Source organism: Anguilla rostrata, chromosome 2 (assembly GCF_018555375.3).
Source record: "Anguilla rostrata isolate EN2019 chromosome 2, ASM1855537v3, whole genome shotgun sequence".
In the NCBI taxonomy this organism is placed as follows: domain Eukaryota; kingdom Metazoa; phylum Chordata; class Actinopteri; order Anguilliformes; family Anguillidae; genus Anguilla; species Anguilla rostrata.
The window spans coordinates 4,604,380-4,622,929 of record NC_057934.1 but is presented as its reverse complement, the minus strand read 5'-3'; the positions used below and the strand labels follow the sequence as shown (position 1 = coordinate 4,622,929).

The following is an 18,550-nucleotide window of genomic DNA, read 5'->3' as shown; positions in this document are numbered from 1 at the left end:
TGCTCTGCGCGAGAAAACTGGCAGATTCTGCTGGAATGGAAACAGCCAGCCCATTAAACTCTGTCGCTGTCGAGCGGTGGTAACAAACACTCCACGGTAGAGTAGGTACAACTCTGCGAACGCACTTCCTTTAAGATCCAAGACAGTCTGACTCCATCTCTCATTCCTTCACCCACTCATTCCTTCACTCTCTCACTCCTTCACCCACTCATTCCTTCACCCACTCATTCCTTCACTCTCTCACTCCTTCAGTCTCTCATTCCTTCACCCACTCATTCCTTCACTCTCTCACTCCTTCAGTCTCTCATTCCTTCACCCACTCATTCCTTCACTCTCTCACTTCCTGCAGTCTTGGCTTTCTCATTTAAGGGAAAAGTGTTGCTTCAGACTTAAAAAAAAAAGAAAAGAAAAAAAGAACAAGAAAAATGTAGACATCGAATCCCCGGAGTGCAAGTCTTGACTGAGACTCGCGCATCTTTTAGAGGTGAGTCATAATTCTGTGTTGCTCAGGGAATTTCGGCAAAACATTGGGGGAGGGTGGGGGGGGTGGTTGTGTGCCCTTTTTTGCAATCCTGGATCTGGGACAAGGTATGGGCGCCTGTGTAAACACTGCCAAATATCCACTGCTTTCTCAATGGGGTTCACGGTTGCCTGTCGGTGTGGTGATGTCATTGGGATGAGTCAGTTCTCCATAATGGGACTACGGACCTCACAGGACTTGATCAGATTAAACGCGCTGTCGCTCACAAGGAAGAAGATCACGCAAAACGAGTATCATATTTTTTTTTCTCGCTACGGCAGAGCGCGTTCTTCGTTTTAAGAGGAGGGGAACGGGATGGCACGGCCGACCGCCATTTGCAAAGAAATATCTCCCAAACTCATCTGGGAAATGACAAGGAGAACGGTGGGAAGGTAAACGTTGCTTGGCGAACGAATCACACAAAGCACAATTGCCCATTTCTGATATGGTTTTTAAAATTAAATAAAATCAGTTGCCATACTGGAACACAGAATGTCAGTTACACCACCAAGGTAAGATCACAAGTCATCAAGTAGACAAAGTAATTAACTACTCGTTACAGCTGATGACAAATGCAATCGTATACTTTTTTTCCCCCCTCCATCAAAAGATATAACCTTCTTCCAAATAGCAGAGAGGAGACATTTTGCCTTGAATTGTACTGAAGCACACTCAAAGCGAGCGCTGTTTCCCTCCGAAAATCCAGACGTCACCATGGAGCGAACGCACTGGGGAAGCAGAATACCCTGCAGGAAAGAAAGAGAGAGAGAGAAACGGCATCGGCACCAATCGAGACAAAGACGGGAAACGATGAGAACAAAGAGGGAAAAAGTACAGCGTGTGCCGGTGGAAGTGTGTTTACTCACATAAGCGCAAAAACAAATAAAAAATGAGGACAGGTGTTGGTGATTTTATGGCATGGGTTGGGCAGGTTAATCTGTGACTCGGAGCCACCAGTTCCAGCACTGCCAATTCCCCAACTGCCTGCTTCCATGAGCAGTGTTGCTTGGGATTTTACCCCCTTCCCCCCCTAGAAAATTCCTTTGGAATTCCCGAAGGAATCTTTTGACTCCTTTAAAAATTTTCAAGACTCTCCCCACATGCTTCTATTTAACATTACCCTTCTACTGTCATCTCCCATACATTTTTTATTTATTTTTTTTTAATAAAAATTTGGCACTCAATGTGGGGCTGAGCATGTCCAGTTCCCTCCCAAATTTGGAACGGGCAGTTTGGCTGCAAACCCCACTGCCAATTTTTCGGAGAGTGTAGACATCCACGGTTCTGTAGGAGACATACTTCCCTTATTGCCTAAGAGTGACTCCATATAGTTTCCACATTGGCTCTATCCCGCTTAACTGGTGAAAGAAATCAACAAATATGTGATTAGAATGTCTTTAACTGAACATTCTAATGCTGATGTAACAATCACTGCTGGTCATTGAAGGCAAACAGTGGAATTCTAGAACACTGACTTAGAACATTGGGAAAAAAAAAAAAAACATTCCAAGAAAGCTTCTCTTCAAAGGGTTAAAGCTGTCCACAGAGTCCAGTGGGGTAAAAGGGCAGCATGATGTAATCTCCTTTCCTTCGAGTCAGGGGACACCAGCTGGCCAAGCGGTAGAGGGCCCATAAAGGTGTCTACAAAGGCACACTCAAAGAAAGTATTGCCCAGAACAACTACCATTCTGTTTGTTCACTGACAATATTCAGATACAGTACATATACATACATATATGAACAGTGAGCTCCATGATGTCGGGGGCAAAGATATCTTTTTTTTTTTTGGTAATCAAACAATTCACAAAGTGGTTAAAGTGCAGTTGTATCGAAATGGTTAAGGATTTTTTTCCCCCCAAAAAAACATTAACTTGTGTTGCCATTGGAATGGATTTACCACTGAGGAATGGTTTCCGCGGATGTTGACACGCCGTTATAAAAGTGGGGGTGAGAGTTAGGGGGAGGGGGGGGGGGTCAGGGGACAGCTCAAGTGTAAAATTGCATCTGCATTCTACTGAAAAGCATTCCAAGTCACCTCAGCTTATTCCATGCTAATTTATAAGGGGAGATGTTTTGGAAAGTAAGAGAGTCGGTCCCTTCAGCACCGACTCCCCAACTCACCCCCCCCCCCCATAACTAAAGAGCTCAGCCAATGAGAGAATGACAGGACACTCAGGAATGTAAAATATGTTTTCTGCAGAACACCCCCTCCCTCCCTCCCCACTCCAACCCACCACCCCTTTTACCCCTCCACTCACTCTTGCTGAGGAAAAAAAAAAAGGACAGAAGGAAAATCTGACACTTTTCTCCAGATGTGGAGTAAAAAATGATTTAAAAAACATTTAAGCAGGTACAATGCCCCCCCCCCTCCAGCCTGTCTTCTTTAACTTCTTTAAGATGTTGGATCACAACTATGCGATTAGAATGTGATTTCAATGTTCTAAACGGAACATTCTAATGTCCATGTAACAATCACTGCTGGTAATTGAAAGCAGTGGAGTTCTAGAACACCAACTTGGGAAAAAAAGAAAAGTTCCAAAAAACCTACACTTCGAAGGGGAGGAGACAAAGTGTGTGTGTGTGTGTGTGTGTGTGTAAGGGGGGGGGGGCTCTATGGAACTAAGCGTTACTGTAGTCTTTGCACCCCGGACTGAGATGTGTTGGTTCAGAGAGAGGCCGCCGCAGGGCAGGGATGGCTGGCGGTCAGCAGAATCGCACTGACCCGAAACTGAACCCTTCCCCCGTCCCGGGACCGAGACCGCGCTCAAACGGGATCAGAAAACTGACTTTGCACAAATTCGATTTGGGGCTGCGGTCGCTGCAGGCTTGTTAATAGACACAGATGGGGTTGGAATGATTTTGGGGAACCCAGATCGCCCGGAGTTAGGAGCTCTGCGTTACTGCTATTCCTAGAGTTCTCCGGTTCCCTGATCACCCTAACAAACAACTTCAAACACAGCAAACAACTGCAACTTTGCACGTCACCAAGAAGGTGCATTTTTGTGTCTTCCCAGTCACATTGCACTGAGATTGACAGTCATATTCTCCGTTTTCCTAAAATGGTCTGGGACTGTCTGATAAATGATTGTAAAAAAAATTTAAAAAAACATTTCATACTGATTTTCAGGAAACAGTGTACAGAAGAAAATAATGCACCACAAATACCTTATAAATATATAAATTTCAGGTATTTCATATAGGTAAACGCACTCACATAAACAGTATTTGGGAATCTGGTGCAAACTGAAGATCATGGGGGATTCCATCTTGAATGAAACAGAAATCTTATTGAAACGTGTAGCAGCTCGTTCCGAATTCCCGGAAAACCATTCCCAGAATTCCTCCCTGCTCTGCGCCCCACGTACCTGGCTGAGGTGGGACGGAGCTTTGAGTCTGTTTGTTCAAAGCCAAGAGAGAGCTGCTATGCGACACCTTTTCTGCTTCTGAAGACTTACACACACACACACCTGGTACTTTTGGAAATACCTGCTGCATACAGTCCACACTAAGTTCTCTTACACAATGAAAATATATTGCTCTATATTTTTGGAAAAATATATCCTGTACTATGGAATAATGCATCTGAATATAGAGCCATTCCAAATATATTTTCTAATACAAGCCAAATAATTGCCATTTTTGCTCTATAATAATTTTCAAATATTATATTCAATACTGTACATTCTTCAGTACAAATGACAATATATTGTACATTATTTTATTTCACAAATAACTCAGTGTTCTGCTCTGGTATCACTGGTGCAGTTAGATGGTGAGAATATTATGAGAACATCCTTCCATTGTCACAAAAAAAAAAAAAAATCAAGAAAACCAATATGTAGGATTTCCAATAAAATGTAGTTTCATTGCATTAGGGTTGTAGCTGCATCTCTTATTCCCACAATCATTGCTGCAGGTCTCAGGCATAGGCTATCAGCTCGGGGGATGGTGCAATCTAAGTCCCACATCCAGCTCCCCGTGACCTTCAATTTGGGACCTTCTGACCACGCTAAAAATAAGCTATAAATAGCGCCACCACTCCAATACCATTCCAGGCCGTTATCCCCCCCTCACATCTCTGTGTCGTGCCCACGGAAACGCTTCAAATTGCATTTTACGCTCCGGAGTTTTCCATCAGCTCCACGGGTCCGTCCGCAGATCCGTCCCGCTCTCCCCAGCTTCCGAAGGAACGCCGTACCACCGGGAACGCCGCGCAGAAATTCGGTCTGTATTTGAGGGTGGGCCGGGGGGAAAAGAAAATTTAATCCAATTTAAAACAAATCAGTTTCAAAATGGGTTACACTCTTTTTTTTTCTCGTCTCTTCAGGGCTTGGGCCTAGCCCAAACCCATGTAATTGGATGAAATAATTCAGGCAATGAATAAATGTGACAGGGAGCTGGTAGCACCCGGAGAAAGGAACTCTTCGCCGGCGTGTTTTGGTTGTCAAGCCCGACGTGTGGCAACACCGTCACAGCTTTTTAAGAGAGACTCCCGATCCCTTTGGTCCCCCGTCCCCACCCCAACAACGACGCTTAGCCCGCACGGTGGCTACGGCGCGTCCTGGCTAGCCTTGATGTCGGGTCCGCTCAGAGTAGCTGTCAGAACGCTTACACGTGCAGCGCATGCTGGCACGGGCAGCCCGCGGGTACCGTTGAACGAAGTGAAAAAAGAGACTGGCTCACGAGGCTAGCCTGCAGGCACCCATAAAGGTAACGCCCCCCCCGCCCCCCCCACCCCCCCAAGCAGGGACAGATAAAAGGAGACGTTTTTATGAATGGTTCTTCACAAGAGTTATGCACCTTCTTCCACCGAAGAAGCATGTGCAACATCTGCAAATAAGCATATTACGGTGTGCATTGTCAAAACCGATGAAGCAGGCGACTTTTACAACGATATACCAAGTGACTCACCTCATAGTTATTGACATAAGCAGTCATAAAGGTGCTATGTAGCCCCTATGAAAGATCATTAATAGAAAGTGCCAACCTAGGGTGCATGGCAGATGGTATTAAACCAGCACAGTATTCCCCAATCGTTTGGATTACGACCGTAGTCCATCTTGGATGCCTATAGGGGGATTTGCCAGGAGTATAACAGCATGTGACGGGACTCCGCTGCAGAGGGACGGTCCCTAATTGGGCCGTGACTGATGCCCTGGGGGAGAGGGGTAATTACAGCTGCCCTCACACTGCCCCGGTGCAGACACATGGCAGATGTTCTCTGGCATGCCCCAGGAGAGAGGGCATCATCACAGTGGGGTGCCTGAGTCAGCGTGTGTGTGTGTGTGTGTGTGTGTGTGTGAGAGAGCGCGCGCGCGAGAGAGTGTGTGTGTGTCTGTGTGAGCGAGAGAGAGAGAGAGAGGGAGTGTGTGTGTGTCTGTGGGCGACATAGCTCAGGAGGTAAGACCGATTGTCTGGCAGTCGGAGGGTTGCCGGTTCAAACCCCGCCCTGGGCATGTCGAAATGTCCTTGAGCAAGACACCTAACCCCTAACCCCTAACTGCTCTGGCGAATGAGAGGCATCAATTGTAAAGCGCTTTGGATAAAAGCGCTATATAAATGCAGTCCATTTACCAGTCCATTTGTGTGAGTGAGAGAGAGAGAGGGAGGTGGACCTCAGTGTGAGAGAGAGACAGATAGAGAAAGAGAAGTGGACCTCTGAGTGTGTGTGTGTGTATATGCAAAAAATAAAAATAAATAAATTCAGACATGGATACTCACAGATGCAGACACACGCAGGGAGAGGTTTGGGTTAGCACTAGTTAAATGCTCGACCAGCATCGTCTTCAGTCTTGGTCCAGTGATCAGTGCCCCCTGGTCCTGGTTCTGGTATGATGGGCCCATGGAAGGAGGGGCCACAGGGAGCTGCCAGAGGCACCACAGAATCCCAAAAAGCTCCTTCCGTACGCGTGGAGGGAGCACCGGCCGTGCTTTGAAATAACGCCCTCCTGAGAAACAAAAACTCGCCCAAAGTACACAGTGAAGGGAAGTTCGCAAAGGGACAGGAGAAACGTGTGGGGGGGAAAGAAAGCTGAGTTTTCATATTCTACAATTACTGACCCCAGGTGTGTGGGGAAAAGGGCAAATTTAATTAAGCCCACCAATGTTTTCATTCTCTCTGTGGGGAAAAAAAAAAAAAAAGTTCTGTGAGAGAGTTTATTCTGGATTTGGTTCTCTCTCCATCTTTCTAATAGAGAGAGAAGAGGAAGAAAAAAAGGGAGAGAAAGACTTTCAGCTCCCAGCGATAATTGTGGACAAAAACTAGGCACAGAGGACGGAAATACTGTTACATAAAAAAAATAACTGAGAAGTTCATGAATAAAGTCAAGACAAGTAACAATACTGCTTCATACTTGCATTTATTTGTTATGAGAATTATTCCCCAGCAGGTGAATTCATTGGTACGTTTGTGCAGTCAACGCTGCCCCTAGTGGGGGGATTTAATAAAGCAACCAACAACCAGACCAGGCCCACAGGGCTACTAAACAGCTCAATTCTGGGCAACTGTACAAAATGCATTGGCATTGTCATCAGCTGCTCTTTAGCTGCAGTAAATCTCCTGTGAATTATAATTCATCGCTCAAATATGAATATTGACCATAGTCATGGTTTCACTTTCAAAGAAAGAAAGAATGAAAAAGGGAAGAGAAAAAAAACTGATTTCACAGTAACGTCCAAATCAAACACGGAGAGAAGCCAAGGGATTGGACCAATATAAACTCGGGACAGAGGAAGGAAAGAAAAACAGAGAGAGAACACAAGAAAGAAATAAGTCTGAGTTGTGGTCGCCGGACAGTCTGTTCCAGACCCCAGTACCCCCACTGCTGTTGCACGGAGACCGCAGCCAGGCTATAGTTTATCCCCCTCCTCCTGCTCCTGGTGCTGCGTCCCGTCCCCGTTGGGTGCGAGGGGGGCGAACTTCAGCAGGGGCAGGTCCGCGGAGGGGCACTTGTCCTTGGGGTCGCTCCACCCGTCCCGTGGCCTCCTCACCGGCGGGGGGGGCGGGGGCAGCCGGGAGCCGTTGCGAGCGCCCCCCCCGTCGCCGTCTCCGCTGCCGCCGCCGCCGCTGCTGCTACTGCTGCCGCCGTTTTCGTGGCCGTGGCAGGGCACCATGAACGCCCCCCGGTGGTGGCGGCGGTACTGCGCACCCACAATGCACAGCAGCAGGACGACGAAGAAGCCGAGCAGGAAGCAGAGGCCGTACAGGCAGTTCAGAAGCCCGGGGGAGGAGGAGGAGGGGGGCTGCGACTGGGAGGGGCCTGTTCCTATGACAACCAGGAAAGAGGGAGGGCTTTAGAACCACAAACAGCATATCTGAATTTTTTGTAGCCGCCCCCCCCCCCCCCCGCCGATCAGTAGAGGCACAGAACCTCTTAATGTTCGAGTCCAGGCTTGACAAAGTGCTGGACACTGTAATGCGCAGGTGAATCACAAGTCTAGATGAGCATCGTTTTCTTACGTTCTTATGTCAGTTAATCAGAAAACACTCATTTTCAGACCCTACAGGTTTCTTAAAAAGGGAACCACTAGCATTTAGCTTTATTGTTACAGCTGTATCTCCTGCCATCAGATGTCAAGAGTACAAACGCTCTTAATTCCTGAGCACTTTACGGCATAACCCCCATTCTCTAGCTCTGGCTGAGACGGCTAGAGTCTGGAAAACTAATTAATCAGGCGTAAAAAAAAAAATTTAATAAAACGAAATCACATCCCTGAGGATCTCGGAGACGGCCCGTACCTGTGGGGGCCACGCAGGCCGTACCCCCCGAGCCCAGCCGGGACCTGTCCTCGAACCCCGGGCGGCACCGGCAGGCGTAGGAGCCGAAGCGGTTGATGCACTCCGCGTTGACGTCGCACAGCACCACCTGCGTCCCGCACTCGTTGACGTCTGAGGGGCGGGGGTGGTGGGCGGGCGGGGTCAGAGAGCAGGGGGGAGGGGATTAGGGTTTGGGGGAGGAGCCTTGTGCTCTTTTCTTCCTGTCAGACTCAGAGTAAGGGTGATGTACAGACAGAGAGAGAGAGAGAGAGAGAGAGATCGGGGGTGGGAGAGAGAGAAAGAGAGAGAGAGAGACAGAGGGGGGAGAGAGAGGGAGTGAGACAGGGAGAAAGGAAGAGAGAGAGAATGTGAAAGAGACAAAGAGGGGGATAGAGGGAGAAAAGGAGAGAGGAAGAGAGAAATAGAAACAGGGAGAGAGAGATAGAGGGGGAATGAGAGAGGGAGTGAGAAAGGGAGAGAGGAAGAGAGAGATAGAGGGGGAATGAGAGAGGAGGAGAAGGGAAGAGAGAGAGAGAGATAGAGGGGGAATGAGAGAGGGAGAGAGAGAGATAGAGGGGGAATGAGAGAGGGAGAGAGAGATATGGAGGGGGAATGAGAGAGGGAGAGAGAGATTGAGGGGAATGAGGAGGAGGAGACAAGAGTGATGGAGAGGGAGAGGTTGGAAGTGACGGCCCTCGAGGAACCAAGTGATGGAGCCGGGCTTGCGCCCTGGGTCACGCGCGCTGCAGCCGCGGCAGCGCCATGAGCAGGAACCTGTGCACCTGCAGGCTCTCCAGGCCGTCCCCGAACTGCAGCCAGAAGATGTACAGAACCCCCCCACTCAACCTGCAAACACACAGCACCGTTCACTCATTTTAACACGGTATCCCTCGTGTTTTTAACAGGGCACCTTCCCGTAACACACTATGTTCCTGCAACTTCCCATCTACCCACAAAAATCTAAATTGATTTTCATGAGAAATTAAACTCAGGGACTGACAAGAATTTTTTTAATGTTGGGTCTTGTGGGGGGCCATTTTGTTGATGTGAGCCAATGGTGCATTAAACTCAACACATTCCCCTGAGATATTATTATTATTATTATATAAAATAAACATTTTTGCAGCTCTAAACAATCATGTGTGTTAAATGCGCTGCTGTTTGTTTCACAACACAGCTCTAGCTAGTATAGAAACCCTTCGGTTCAATCAATTGCTCCAGTTCTGTAGCAGACGGACACCTCTTAATTCGTATGGAGGATATGCTCTTAGGCACCACGTGAGCTCTCAGCTCGTCCTGGATCTGCGAACACAAACGCAAAGGACAAAATCAGTGACGACGGGGCAGCCGCCGACCTCAGGCCCGAACGCGGCAGGAGCAGCGCCTCACCATGGTCTGCACGGACGACATGACCAGACGCACCAGGTGGTCCCAGTTCTCGTTTCCCTCCAGAGCCAAACGGACTTCCACCGACACTTCAAACAAATTATCTGCCAGGAAAATTCAGGATAAGTCTCTCACCAACAGGGCAAAAAAAACTCCACAAATACTCCTCCAGATTTTATGCAAAATGTGACTTAAGTGGATATTAATTAAACGACGTGCTTTCAGGCCTGAAGGGCAAAGGGACTGAAAGCTAGAACATGCCCTGTTTTGAACTTAACTGCCACAACCAACTGAAAAACTACAGAAATGCATTCATTGTGACACATCTATAATTCACCATCTGCAAACAGGTCAGGTGTAATTTCTCCTGATTAATAAGGGAATTCTGATTTTCAGAATTTTAAGTGTCCCTGGGGGGCAGTTGTACTCGGCTGTAAAATACTCTCCTGTCATCCTCCATCAAGCACTCAAAAGCCTTGGATGTGGGTTTATGACATACTCAAGTCCTCAGCTTCTGGCTGTGACATTTAAGGGACTAAAAAATGTTCTTATTTTTTGATTAATCTGACAAATCTTTAAAATTCTCATTTCAGAAGGTGCTTCTGGCTCCAAATGAAGATGCTGTACCCATGAAAAAGATCCTCCAGTGCACCGTCATCTTCATCGTGTTTAAGAACAGGGCTGCTGCCCAACCCTGTTGTAGGAGACCTACCTTCCTGAAGGTTTTCACTTGAATGAGGTGTGCTTTGTCAGGGTTGCAGTGAAAACCTACAGGAAGGTAGATCCCCAGGGACAGGGTTGGGCAGCCCTGCTCTAGCAGTTGAATGAGTGTTTTGTTGGGGTTGGAGAGAAAACCTACAGGATGGTAGATCTCCAGAAACAGGGTTGGGCAGCCCTGCTCTAGCAGTTGAATGAGTGTTTTGTTGGGGTTGGAGAGAAAACCTACAGGATGGTAGATCTCCAGAAACAGGGTTGGGCAGCCCTGCTCTAGCAGTTGAATGAGTGTTTTGTTGGGGTTGGAGAGAAAACCTACAGGATGGTAGATCTCCAGAAACAGGGTTGGGCAGCCCTGCTCTAGCAGTTGAATGAGTGTTTTGTTGGGGTTGGAGTGAAAACCTACAGGATGGTAGATCCCCAGGGACAGGGTTGGGCAGCCCTGCTCTAGCTGTCGAATGAGGTGTAGCTTTGTTAAAGTTGGAGTGAAAACCTACAGGATGGTAGATCTCTAAGAATAGGGCTGGGCAGCCCTGATTAAGAAGATGGAAAGACCTGTGAGAAGAGAAACTCTTGCCCTCACCTCCGGGTAAAGACGCCAGCGTGCTGGTGTTCCTGAGGTATCGGGCTGAGTCGGCGCTCTCTGTGCAAGGAGAAACGACTCACTCACTCACGGCTCCACCCACAGTGAGGCAGAAGGGAATTCTCCCCCAGTTCAACTAAATAAATATTTTTTTTTTCAGCAGAAAAGACGTTCTGTTCAGTGTGAACTACCGAGTTACAGATCATATCGTGACAGCTCCACTGAAGTCTCAGGGTCAACACATGTCAAATTTTGAGTCCAGGGTTTAAAGACATGACAGATCTACTCAACCAACTCTGAACTCGTTGTTACAGCAACAGTAATTTTATCGGTTAACTGTCACCATAATGTGAACCGTGTAAGTCTTTACTCAATAAGATTGTAAGACGGTTCTTTTTGAAAGCTTGCCAGTCTTGGTCTCATCTACTCTTTCAGGTTTTATGTGAAGTGGATTTATTACCTCTCAGACTGTCCTCCGGCGCTGGAGGGGTCCCCGAAGGTTTGACCGAACCCCCTCGCCTGGAGATTTCGGTCCCCTGCCTTTCGACGGTGCCCGAGGGGGGGTCGCTGTCGTCCGTGACGGCGGGACGTCCCGGGCCCGTGTCCTCGTCCCAGTCCTGCCTCAGCTTCCTCGTGCTCCGGGACCCCGGCTCGGAGGCGTCGTAATCCGGCTCCTCCTCCCAGAGTTCTGAGGACGGGGCGGAGCTCGAGATTTCGGACGGCGAGTCGGTGACACGGGGAGGGGGCGGCGTGACGTCGGCGGGCGCGGGATGTTTTTCCACGGGACCCTGGTCGGGCGGGTCAACGGATCCGAGGTCCTCCTCCCCTTCGGCGTCGGCCAGCGCGTCTCTCGACGGCTCGCCCTTTGAGGGACCGTCCGAAACGTCGTCAGAAGAGTCCTCAGAGTCCCGTTTGGGCTGGCTGGCCCCCTCCTTCGTCAGCCCCGAGTCCTCAGAGTCCGTGGGCGGTGGCCCTCCTTCGTCAGCCCCGAGTCCTCGGCCTCCCCCGCCCGTGGGTCAGACTCTCCGGACTGGGGGGGGGAAGCGTCTGAGCTGGCTCGTTCCGCCGGCGTGCTTCTCAAGGGCTGCTCTGGCGAAGGGGATTTGGAAACGCTACCTCCCTTTAGCGATGTGGGGTCCGCTGAATTGCGAAGGGTTGGATCATCGTCCATCTGCGGCTGCTCCGTCGCCGGTTTCTCCTCCTCTTCGCGTACCGTAAACACCGTTTCCTCCATTTCCCCACCCCAGTTCACGTTATTTGCCCACGTGGGGGCGGGGGAGGGGGAGGACGAGGGCGGAGGGGGCGGAGGCGCGTCGTGGGGCAGCCCGAACGCTTGGTACCGGGCGCGGAAGCCGCGGTAGGCGGGCTCCTGGCTGCCGTTGATGAGAAGCACCACGTGCAGCGTGCTGGAGTCGGACGTGTACACGGCGCTCCGCCAGCACTGCCTCAGCGTGCGGTGCCTGCCGGAGCCCGGCGACTCGTCCAGGTGGATCTCGCCCCGCTTCAGGTGGCACGAGTCGGCCGGCGTGTAGTCGTCCAGGTGCAGGCGAATGCGTCTCCCCGGCGGCGCCGCGATGGTCCAGTTGCACCACAGCGGCGGGTTGGAGCACAGGAAGTCCGGGGAGAAGAATTCGCCGCTCTCCCCGCGAAGCACCTGGTGACAGCTCCGCAGACCGAAATAGCGGGAGCTCACTTTTTTCTCCGGAGCGCGCGCTGAGGGGTGTGCGCAAAAAATATAAAGGAGATACGGATGAAGATGAGCAGGAGAAGAGATCGGCGCTGCACTGAAAACGCCACCACTGTTTTCCAAGGAGCACGTGTGCCCCAAAGCTGAAAAAAAAACTTAGGAGCACACTAGTGCATCCCAGTCAGTAGATGTACTCCGAAATTATGTTTCCTGTTAGCACATCAGTTTTCACGAAAGACGGAGCACTGTTGTGCCCTGGCTTCAATTCAGTACGTTAATTCAGTTCATTAAAACACAATTATAGGCGTCCTGTATCAGTGACGAACACGTTATCTATCAGATTTATTTATTCTCTTTTTGGAAAGGGGATTTGCATTAAGTTCCCCAACAAACAAACAAATCAGATCGATTTATTAGCCATACAACCAGCAAATCATTCTATCATTCGGATAAGTACTTCTAAACAAGACAAACAGTAGCCTATACCCAAGCCAAAGGCCCCGCGGAATAATTCCATTTAGCATCCCTTCTCAACAGCAGTATTAGTATAGAAGGCTCCAAATCTGAAAACAGCAGCGACAACATGTTAGGCACTGGATGGCATTCTTACCTGGCGAATTGGTTTCGGCATCCATTGCTTTTACCTGGTGCGCGTAAAAACAAACGCAATTAAGTAGGTAATATCTACTGTTTGGCAAATAACGACATGCAAGAAATGAAAAGCACCGTGGATACTGAACCTATGGTTCTTTTTCATAAACTTCATTGCATTATTTGGAAATTGGGCTACTTACCGGTATTTCAGAATTGGCTGTGAATATACTGCTTAATATTACAAACGTAGATACAATGGCGAACAGGAAATCTTTTTGTGACATTTTTTTAATTGAATATTATTATTATTTAGTCGTCAGCTACAGAAAACTCCAAACTATAATCCGTATAGTTCAACTCTGCAAGCAGAAGCTTCTCTTCGCTCATAAACTCAATTAAAGACAGGTGAAACGCCTCGCAACATTGACGTGATTGGCTAATCATCACGAGCAGGCAAACTTCTATATTCTTTTTACTTGCATTACCGTCACTGTCCACCGGGTGTCGACAAAAGACAACTAAAGAACACACAATGCCCGAAGACGCCTATGTGTTACAAGAGCCTACGGCGCGGTACAGCAGTAATTCAACCATAATCGTTTTCAACCGCAACGCCTTACTACTATGAACACGTGCTACAGCAGGTCACAAAGAGCTTGTGTGTAACTGCCATTTCCACAGGAAAGATGTTTAAGATGCCTCTGCAGACCCAGTCACAATGGGCATTCAAGTCTGTCAATTCCATCCAATTAGACATTCATTCTAGAAGTCAAACGTGGAGATTTCAGGCTGCAGGGTTATAGTATACTAGTAATGGTCATTCCTAAGTACTTGAATGGCAGCACTAACATAGCTGGAAGACATTTGTAAGCTTCTGGCTGGTTTGCGTTGCATTTTCCTTACAGAAGCTCTCAGTTCATTTGCAATTTTGGGGAAAATAATTCACATATATGGCCCAGTGCAATAAAAGCATGAGTTTTCATTTCTCAGATGAGAAAGCAGATCCTGTAAATGCATCCACATTTTTTGGGATAAATACACATTTTTCATTGAGAGGAATGATGCTATCATCATATTTTCGATGGCAAAGACATCGCCTTGACTTGCGCCAAATTGTACCATTGGATGAATTATTAGTCGTTCACACTTGCATGGGGTCCAGTGATACACAGGGCTAGTGCCCAGATTTGATGATTACATTGTGTATGCAAGTGATTATTTCACACTTTATCTTTATAAATTGAACTGCGCACTTGTTCTGCGGTTAAAAACAATTATCACTGGGATGATACTAATATGCTACCAACACACTACACCAGCATACCATATTTACAACCTTATGTAATGTGCTTTTCTACCTTAAGTCCTTTATGAGCCAGAATATTTGAAACTCAAACTAAGAAGTGGACTGCTTATTTGCTAATGATTTTGCTCAGGTTCACACAACCACACAGACAATGCATTTACACAGAAGGGACATCAAGTAATCAAGTGAATACAGAAACAATAAGACATATTTTATTGACAATCCAACCATCCAGATTTACAACAATGCCAAGCCTGAGAAGGTTTAGAGCAGCCATCACAAAAAGCAGTGAGTATTCAGACACGTACGGGCATTTAAAACTAAATTAGCTAGATTGTTAAACCTCAAGCTTAAACCTCTACACCACAGAACTGCACAGAGTGTGGAACCACTACTCCTATTCTATGAGACTGGGAACAGCCGTTCCATTTGCACTGGAGTTCTGTGGTTAAGGGGTTTAAAACCTAAGATTTAAGGATTTGGTTGCAATTGACGGATGACATGCATAGTCAAAAGGGACCTCACAAACTGGCAGCCATTTTGGGGGGCAAAGGGTAGTGTAGAAAAGATTTAATGCCCAGGACATTTCAGTATTTCAGCTGGCCTGCCACTGACCAGTTACTGCAGAGCTTTTGCAAAATTCGAGAACCACCCCCCCCCCTTACTTTACGTAAAACAGAAATACCAGCTTGACATCGATAATTCAAGATCACCATGGGATGGTAGTTTGATCCCTTCAGGAATTTCACTCTAAAGGTGCAAGAACTAATAGTGCACGAACACACATGAAACATTAAACACCCACAAAAAGAAGGTCGCCACAATAAACATTTTTTAAAAAAAACACCAGAGGGCCCTGCTCTTGTGTGGACATTACCCACAATGCAGCACTACTAAAATGGTGCTTAGGTGGAACCAAAAAGAAAAAAAGAAAAACGTACATAACTCAGCTCTCAAGACATGGAGGAATTACACACACAATTAAAGCCGCTGAGCTGGAAATGAAAGCCTCCTCCCTCTCGCAGGCCAATGAAAAGCCGATAAGAGGTTTTACCCCCTACCTGCCAGCCTTCCCATCCATCACCGAATAAAACACAAAAACCGAACCCTCGAAATCCACACAGCCAGCGACACGCATTGTCTTAAGCGCACGGATTGCACGTGAACGTTTACACGCTAAGGTCTGCCGAAGCGTTACGCAAGTTTCCGCTGACCCCCACAAAGAAAGACAATTTGCTTTAGGAAGTGTTTTTATTTTTTTTCCGACTCAACACAGAAGGCACATTTCATATGACACTGCAGCATCTTGACCTCCATTTCACCTTCAAGGAGTAATTTGTTGACATATCAATGATCTAAATTATATGTACGTGCAGTTAGAGGAGATGTTAACGTTCAAAACTGGTATACAAGTGATTCTATACAACATTTCCACAGTGTGTCCCAAACTATTAGAAAAGCTAATCTATCAACACCCGTGATGTCATTTGTTTTTAAATGCAATAATTAAGATTAAAAGAATGACCAATAAAACAAAATTAACCTCTGGTCAAATTCACATCCATTTGCAACAACACCACAGGTAGTTTTTCATTTATAGATCAAGACAGAATTTGTGGTTTGTAGAGCATGGTGTTTTTTTCTTTCTTACATACACAAACCACGAAAATGGATGCGAAGATCTCGTACACTACCAAAACAAAAGGCCACAGAAAAGCAGAAGTCTTGCAGAAGTTTGCGCAATGCTCAGGAACCTGTGGACCAGCTGTTTGCTCACATTTCAAAAAGAAGGACATGACAGCACGAAACACATTTCAACGTGAGGTTTTCCTCTTCAACCCTTACGAAGAGTAGGTTTTTCCCCAGAATGTTCAAAATTCATAAGTCAGTGTTCTGGAACTCCATTACTTTCAGTTTCCAGTAGCACTGTAGCACTGGATTGCATTGGTTAGAGTGTTCAGTTATGAAAATTCTAATCGCAATACTTGCGATCTTTACACCTCAAAGGGTTAATGGAGAATCACCCTTTGCTGCATTTCAATGTACGTAAACATTTGTTCAACCTCAGGCTTCACCTTCGCAGAGCGGCGAAATTCCACCGCCTCTCGGTTCCGGAATCCGAAACACGACTCAGTCGGACAGGTCAATTACACACCCCCCCCCCCCCACCTCCAAATCTACAGCCTCATTAGAAAATGATTGACAGGTCCGTAGAATCTCCACCGCTACACTCCATCGGTCCGCTTGCGAAACAGGAGTAAGGGACAGTAGCTCAAGTTTGGACACATAAACACACTCGCTATGTTAATGAATGCCCACAAACGGTGCGCAAAAATGCTCTTTCACAATTTCCCATCCGGTATACGGTAACTGGGTTTAGCCATTTCCTCCAGCTGTGACAAGTTTTGCCCAAAGTCCGGGTGTTTTTGAGCCACGGGCCAAAGCTTCCTGTATGGTTTAGATTTTTACAAGCTTCCAGCAAAGTGATAAAGGCAAAAATACATTGGGCCGCACGATGCATTGGCTAATGGTCTTACTAAAATATTTTAGAAAAGGTAGGATTATTTTCAATTATTATTTTAATTTAATGTATGATCCTCTCACACGACTGCAGCCGTCTCGTTTTCAGCCAATAGCACAGACGTAAAAATCTGATAAATCAGGTTCATCTTGCTCACGTTTCCTAGGTGACAAGAGGTGTGGAGGTTTAACTGGATGTGATACCAACAGGGTTCCTTTAGTTTAGATAGCTAGCATTAGTGGTAAAAAAACAAAAAAAAAAAACAAATAGAGCAGAACAACTGTTGGAAACTCAGGCAATTGACAGCTATGAAAGTTCATCGACTTCTTCATATGAAACTATCATTTTAGGTGGCAGTTGAGCTGTGGTTTGGAGCATCAAACTTTGGGCTGCAGATTAATTCGGTTTGAACCGCTTGCGACCTGGTTTTGCAGCAGTTTAACCCTCCTATTATGTTTGGGGTCAATTTGACCCCATTCAATGTTTACTGTCTCTAAAAATATGGTTACCATATTTTTTTCAGCTAGATATTTCATGACTTTTCCTAACTTCATGGGGAAAACATGGAAAACATGAAATTAACTGAAAAAATTATTTTCAATGTCCTGTACACATGTTGTATGCATCGGTGTTGCTGGGGTCATTTTGACCCAAAAATCTAGTGTTATATAAAACCATCATTTTGATCTTGTTTTTGTTGTGTTGGCTGAGGGCACTTTCACATTAATTTGTTTGTGTGTGTGTATGTGTGTGAGAGAGAGAGAGAAAGAAAGAGAGAGAGAGAGAGTGTGTGCGTGTGTGTGAGGAGAAAACATAGTTCCCACGAGATCTCTGATCATTCTCGCAACATGGGGACGGGGGCAAACTTATAAGGGCTGCACACACAGCCCTCTAAACCATTTCTTTTTGCATTTGTGCCTCAACTAAAGATTTTGAAAAGGACCACCAGACGTGGTCGTATATTTTCTGCCACTGAGGTTCTGTCACAGATCTTGGAGGGTGAAAGTGATTTAGATGAAGATATGTCTGAGACTGAGGATAATGTTGAGGAGGACCCTGACTATGTGGCATCCTCCTCTGATGATATGAATGAAGCCTTTGAGATACCACATTCTGACACTCCTTTTGTTTCTCAACAACCAGTAAACCGTCCTGTCATCTCTCAACCACCAAAAGACCCTCCTGTCGTCTCTCATCCACCAAGAAACCTTCCTGTTGCCTCTCAACCACCAAGAAGCCCCCCTGTCATCTCTCAACCACCAAGAACTGACATGTTCACTTCCAAAAATGGGGAACTACTATGGTCCGGATCCCCAGTTGAAAGACAGTTCAAAAACATTTGAAATGTTTGACATTTTTAATATTTTTTCCTGGGGTCAAATTGACCCCGAACATTATCACTATGCTTGATAATAAAAGGTGTGTTTCTTTCCAAATGTTATTTTTCTTTTTTTAATGAGCACTTAATACCAACATAAAGCGC

At 46.8% G+C, this 18,550-nt stretch overlaps 1 protein-coding gene across 1 annotated transcript; it reads right to left on the bottom strand.

The window, feature by feature from the left end:
* Window positions 1-6,860: 6,860 nt before the first annotated feature.
* zgc:66455 (uncharacterized protein LOC393502 homolog) lies at window positions 6,861-13,673 on the bottom strand. Its single transcript, XM_064325167.1, has 10 exons — window positions 13,441-13,673; window positions 13,257-13,290; window positions 11,902-12,672; window positions 11,420-11,785; window positions 10,960-11,019; window positions 9,666-9,766; window positions 9,517-9,578; window positions 9,015-9,122; window positions 8,259-8,443; window positions 6,861-7,785 (listed from the first exon to the last, which is right to left on the bottom strand). Exons 1-10 carry the CDS (start codon window positions 13,522-13,524, stop codon window positions 7,370-7,372), a joined length of 2,187 nt encoding a protein of 728 aa, XP_064181237.1. The 5' UTR covers window positions 13,525-13,673; the 3' UTR covers window positions 6,861-7,369.
* Between the last annotated feature and the right edge of the window lie 4,877 nt (window positions 13,674-18,550).

Bases quoted from the DNA above. Each gene is read 5' to 3' on its own strand.
- zgc:66455 (XM_064325167.1), bottom strand. From the start codon at position 13,524: ATGTCACAAAAAGATTTCCTGTTCGCCATTGTATCTACGTTTGTAATA. The intron at 9,767-10,959 runs GTGAGGGCAAGA...TTTTCCTGGCAG, and splicing joins GCTGGCGTCTTTACCCGGAG to ATAATTTGTTTGAAGTGTCG. The intron at 9,579-9,665 runs GTGAGGCGCTGC...TTGTGTTCGCAG, and splicing joins TGTCGTCCGTGCAGACCATG to ATCCAGGACGAGCTGAGAGC.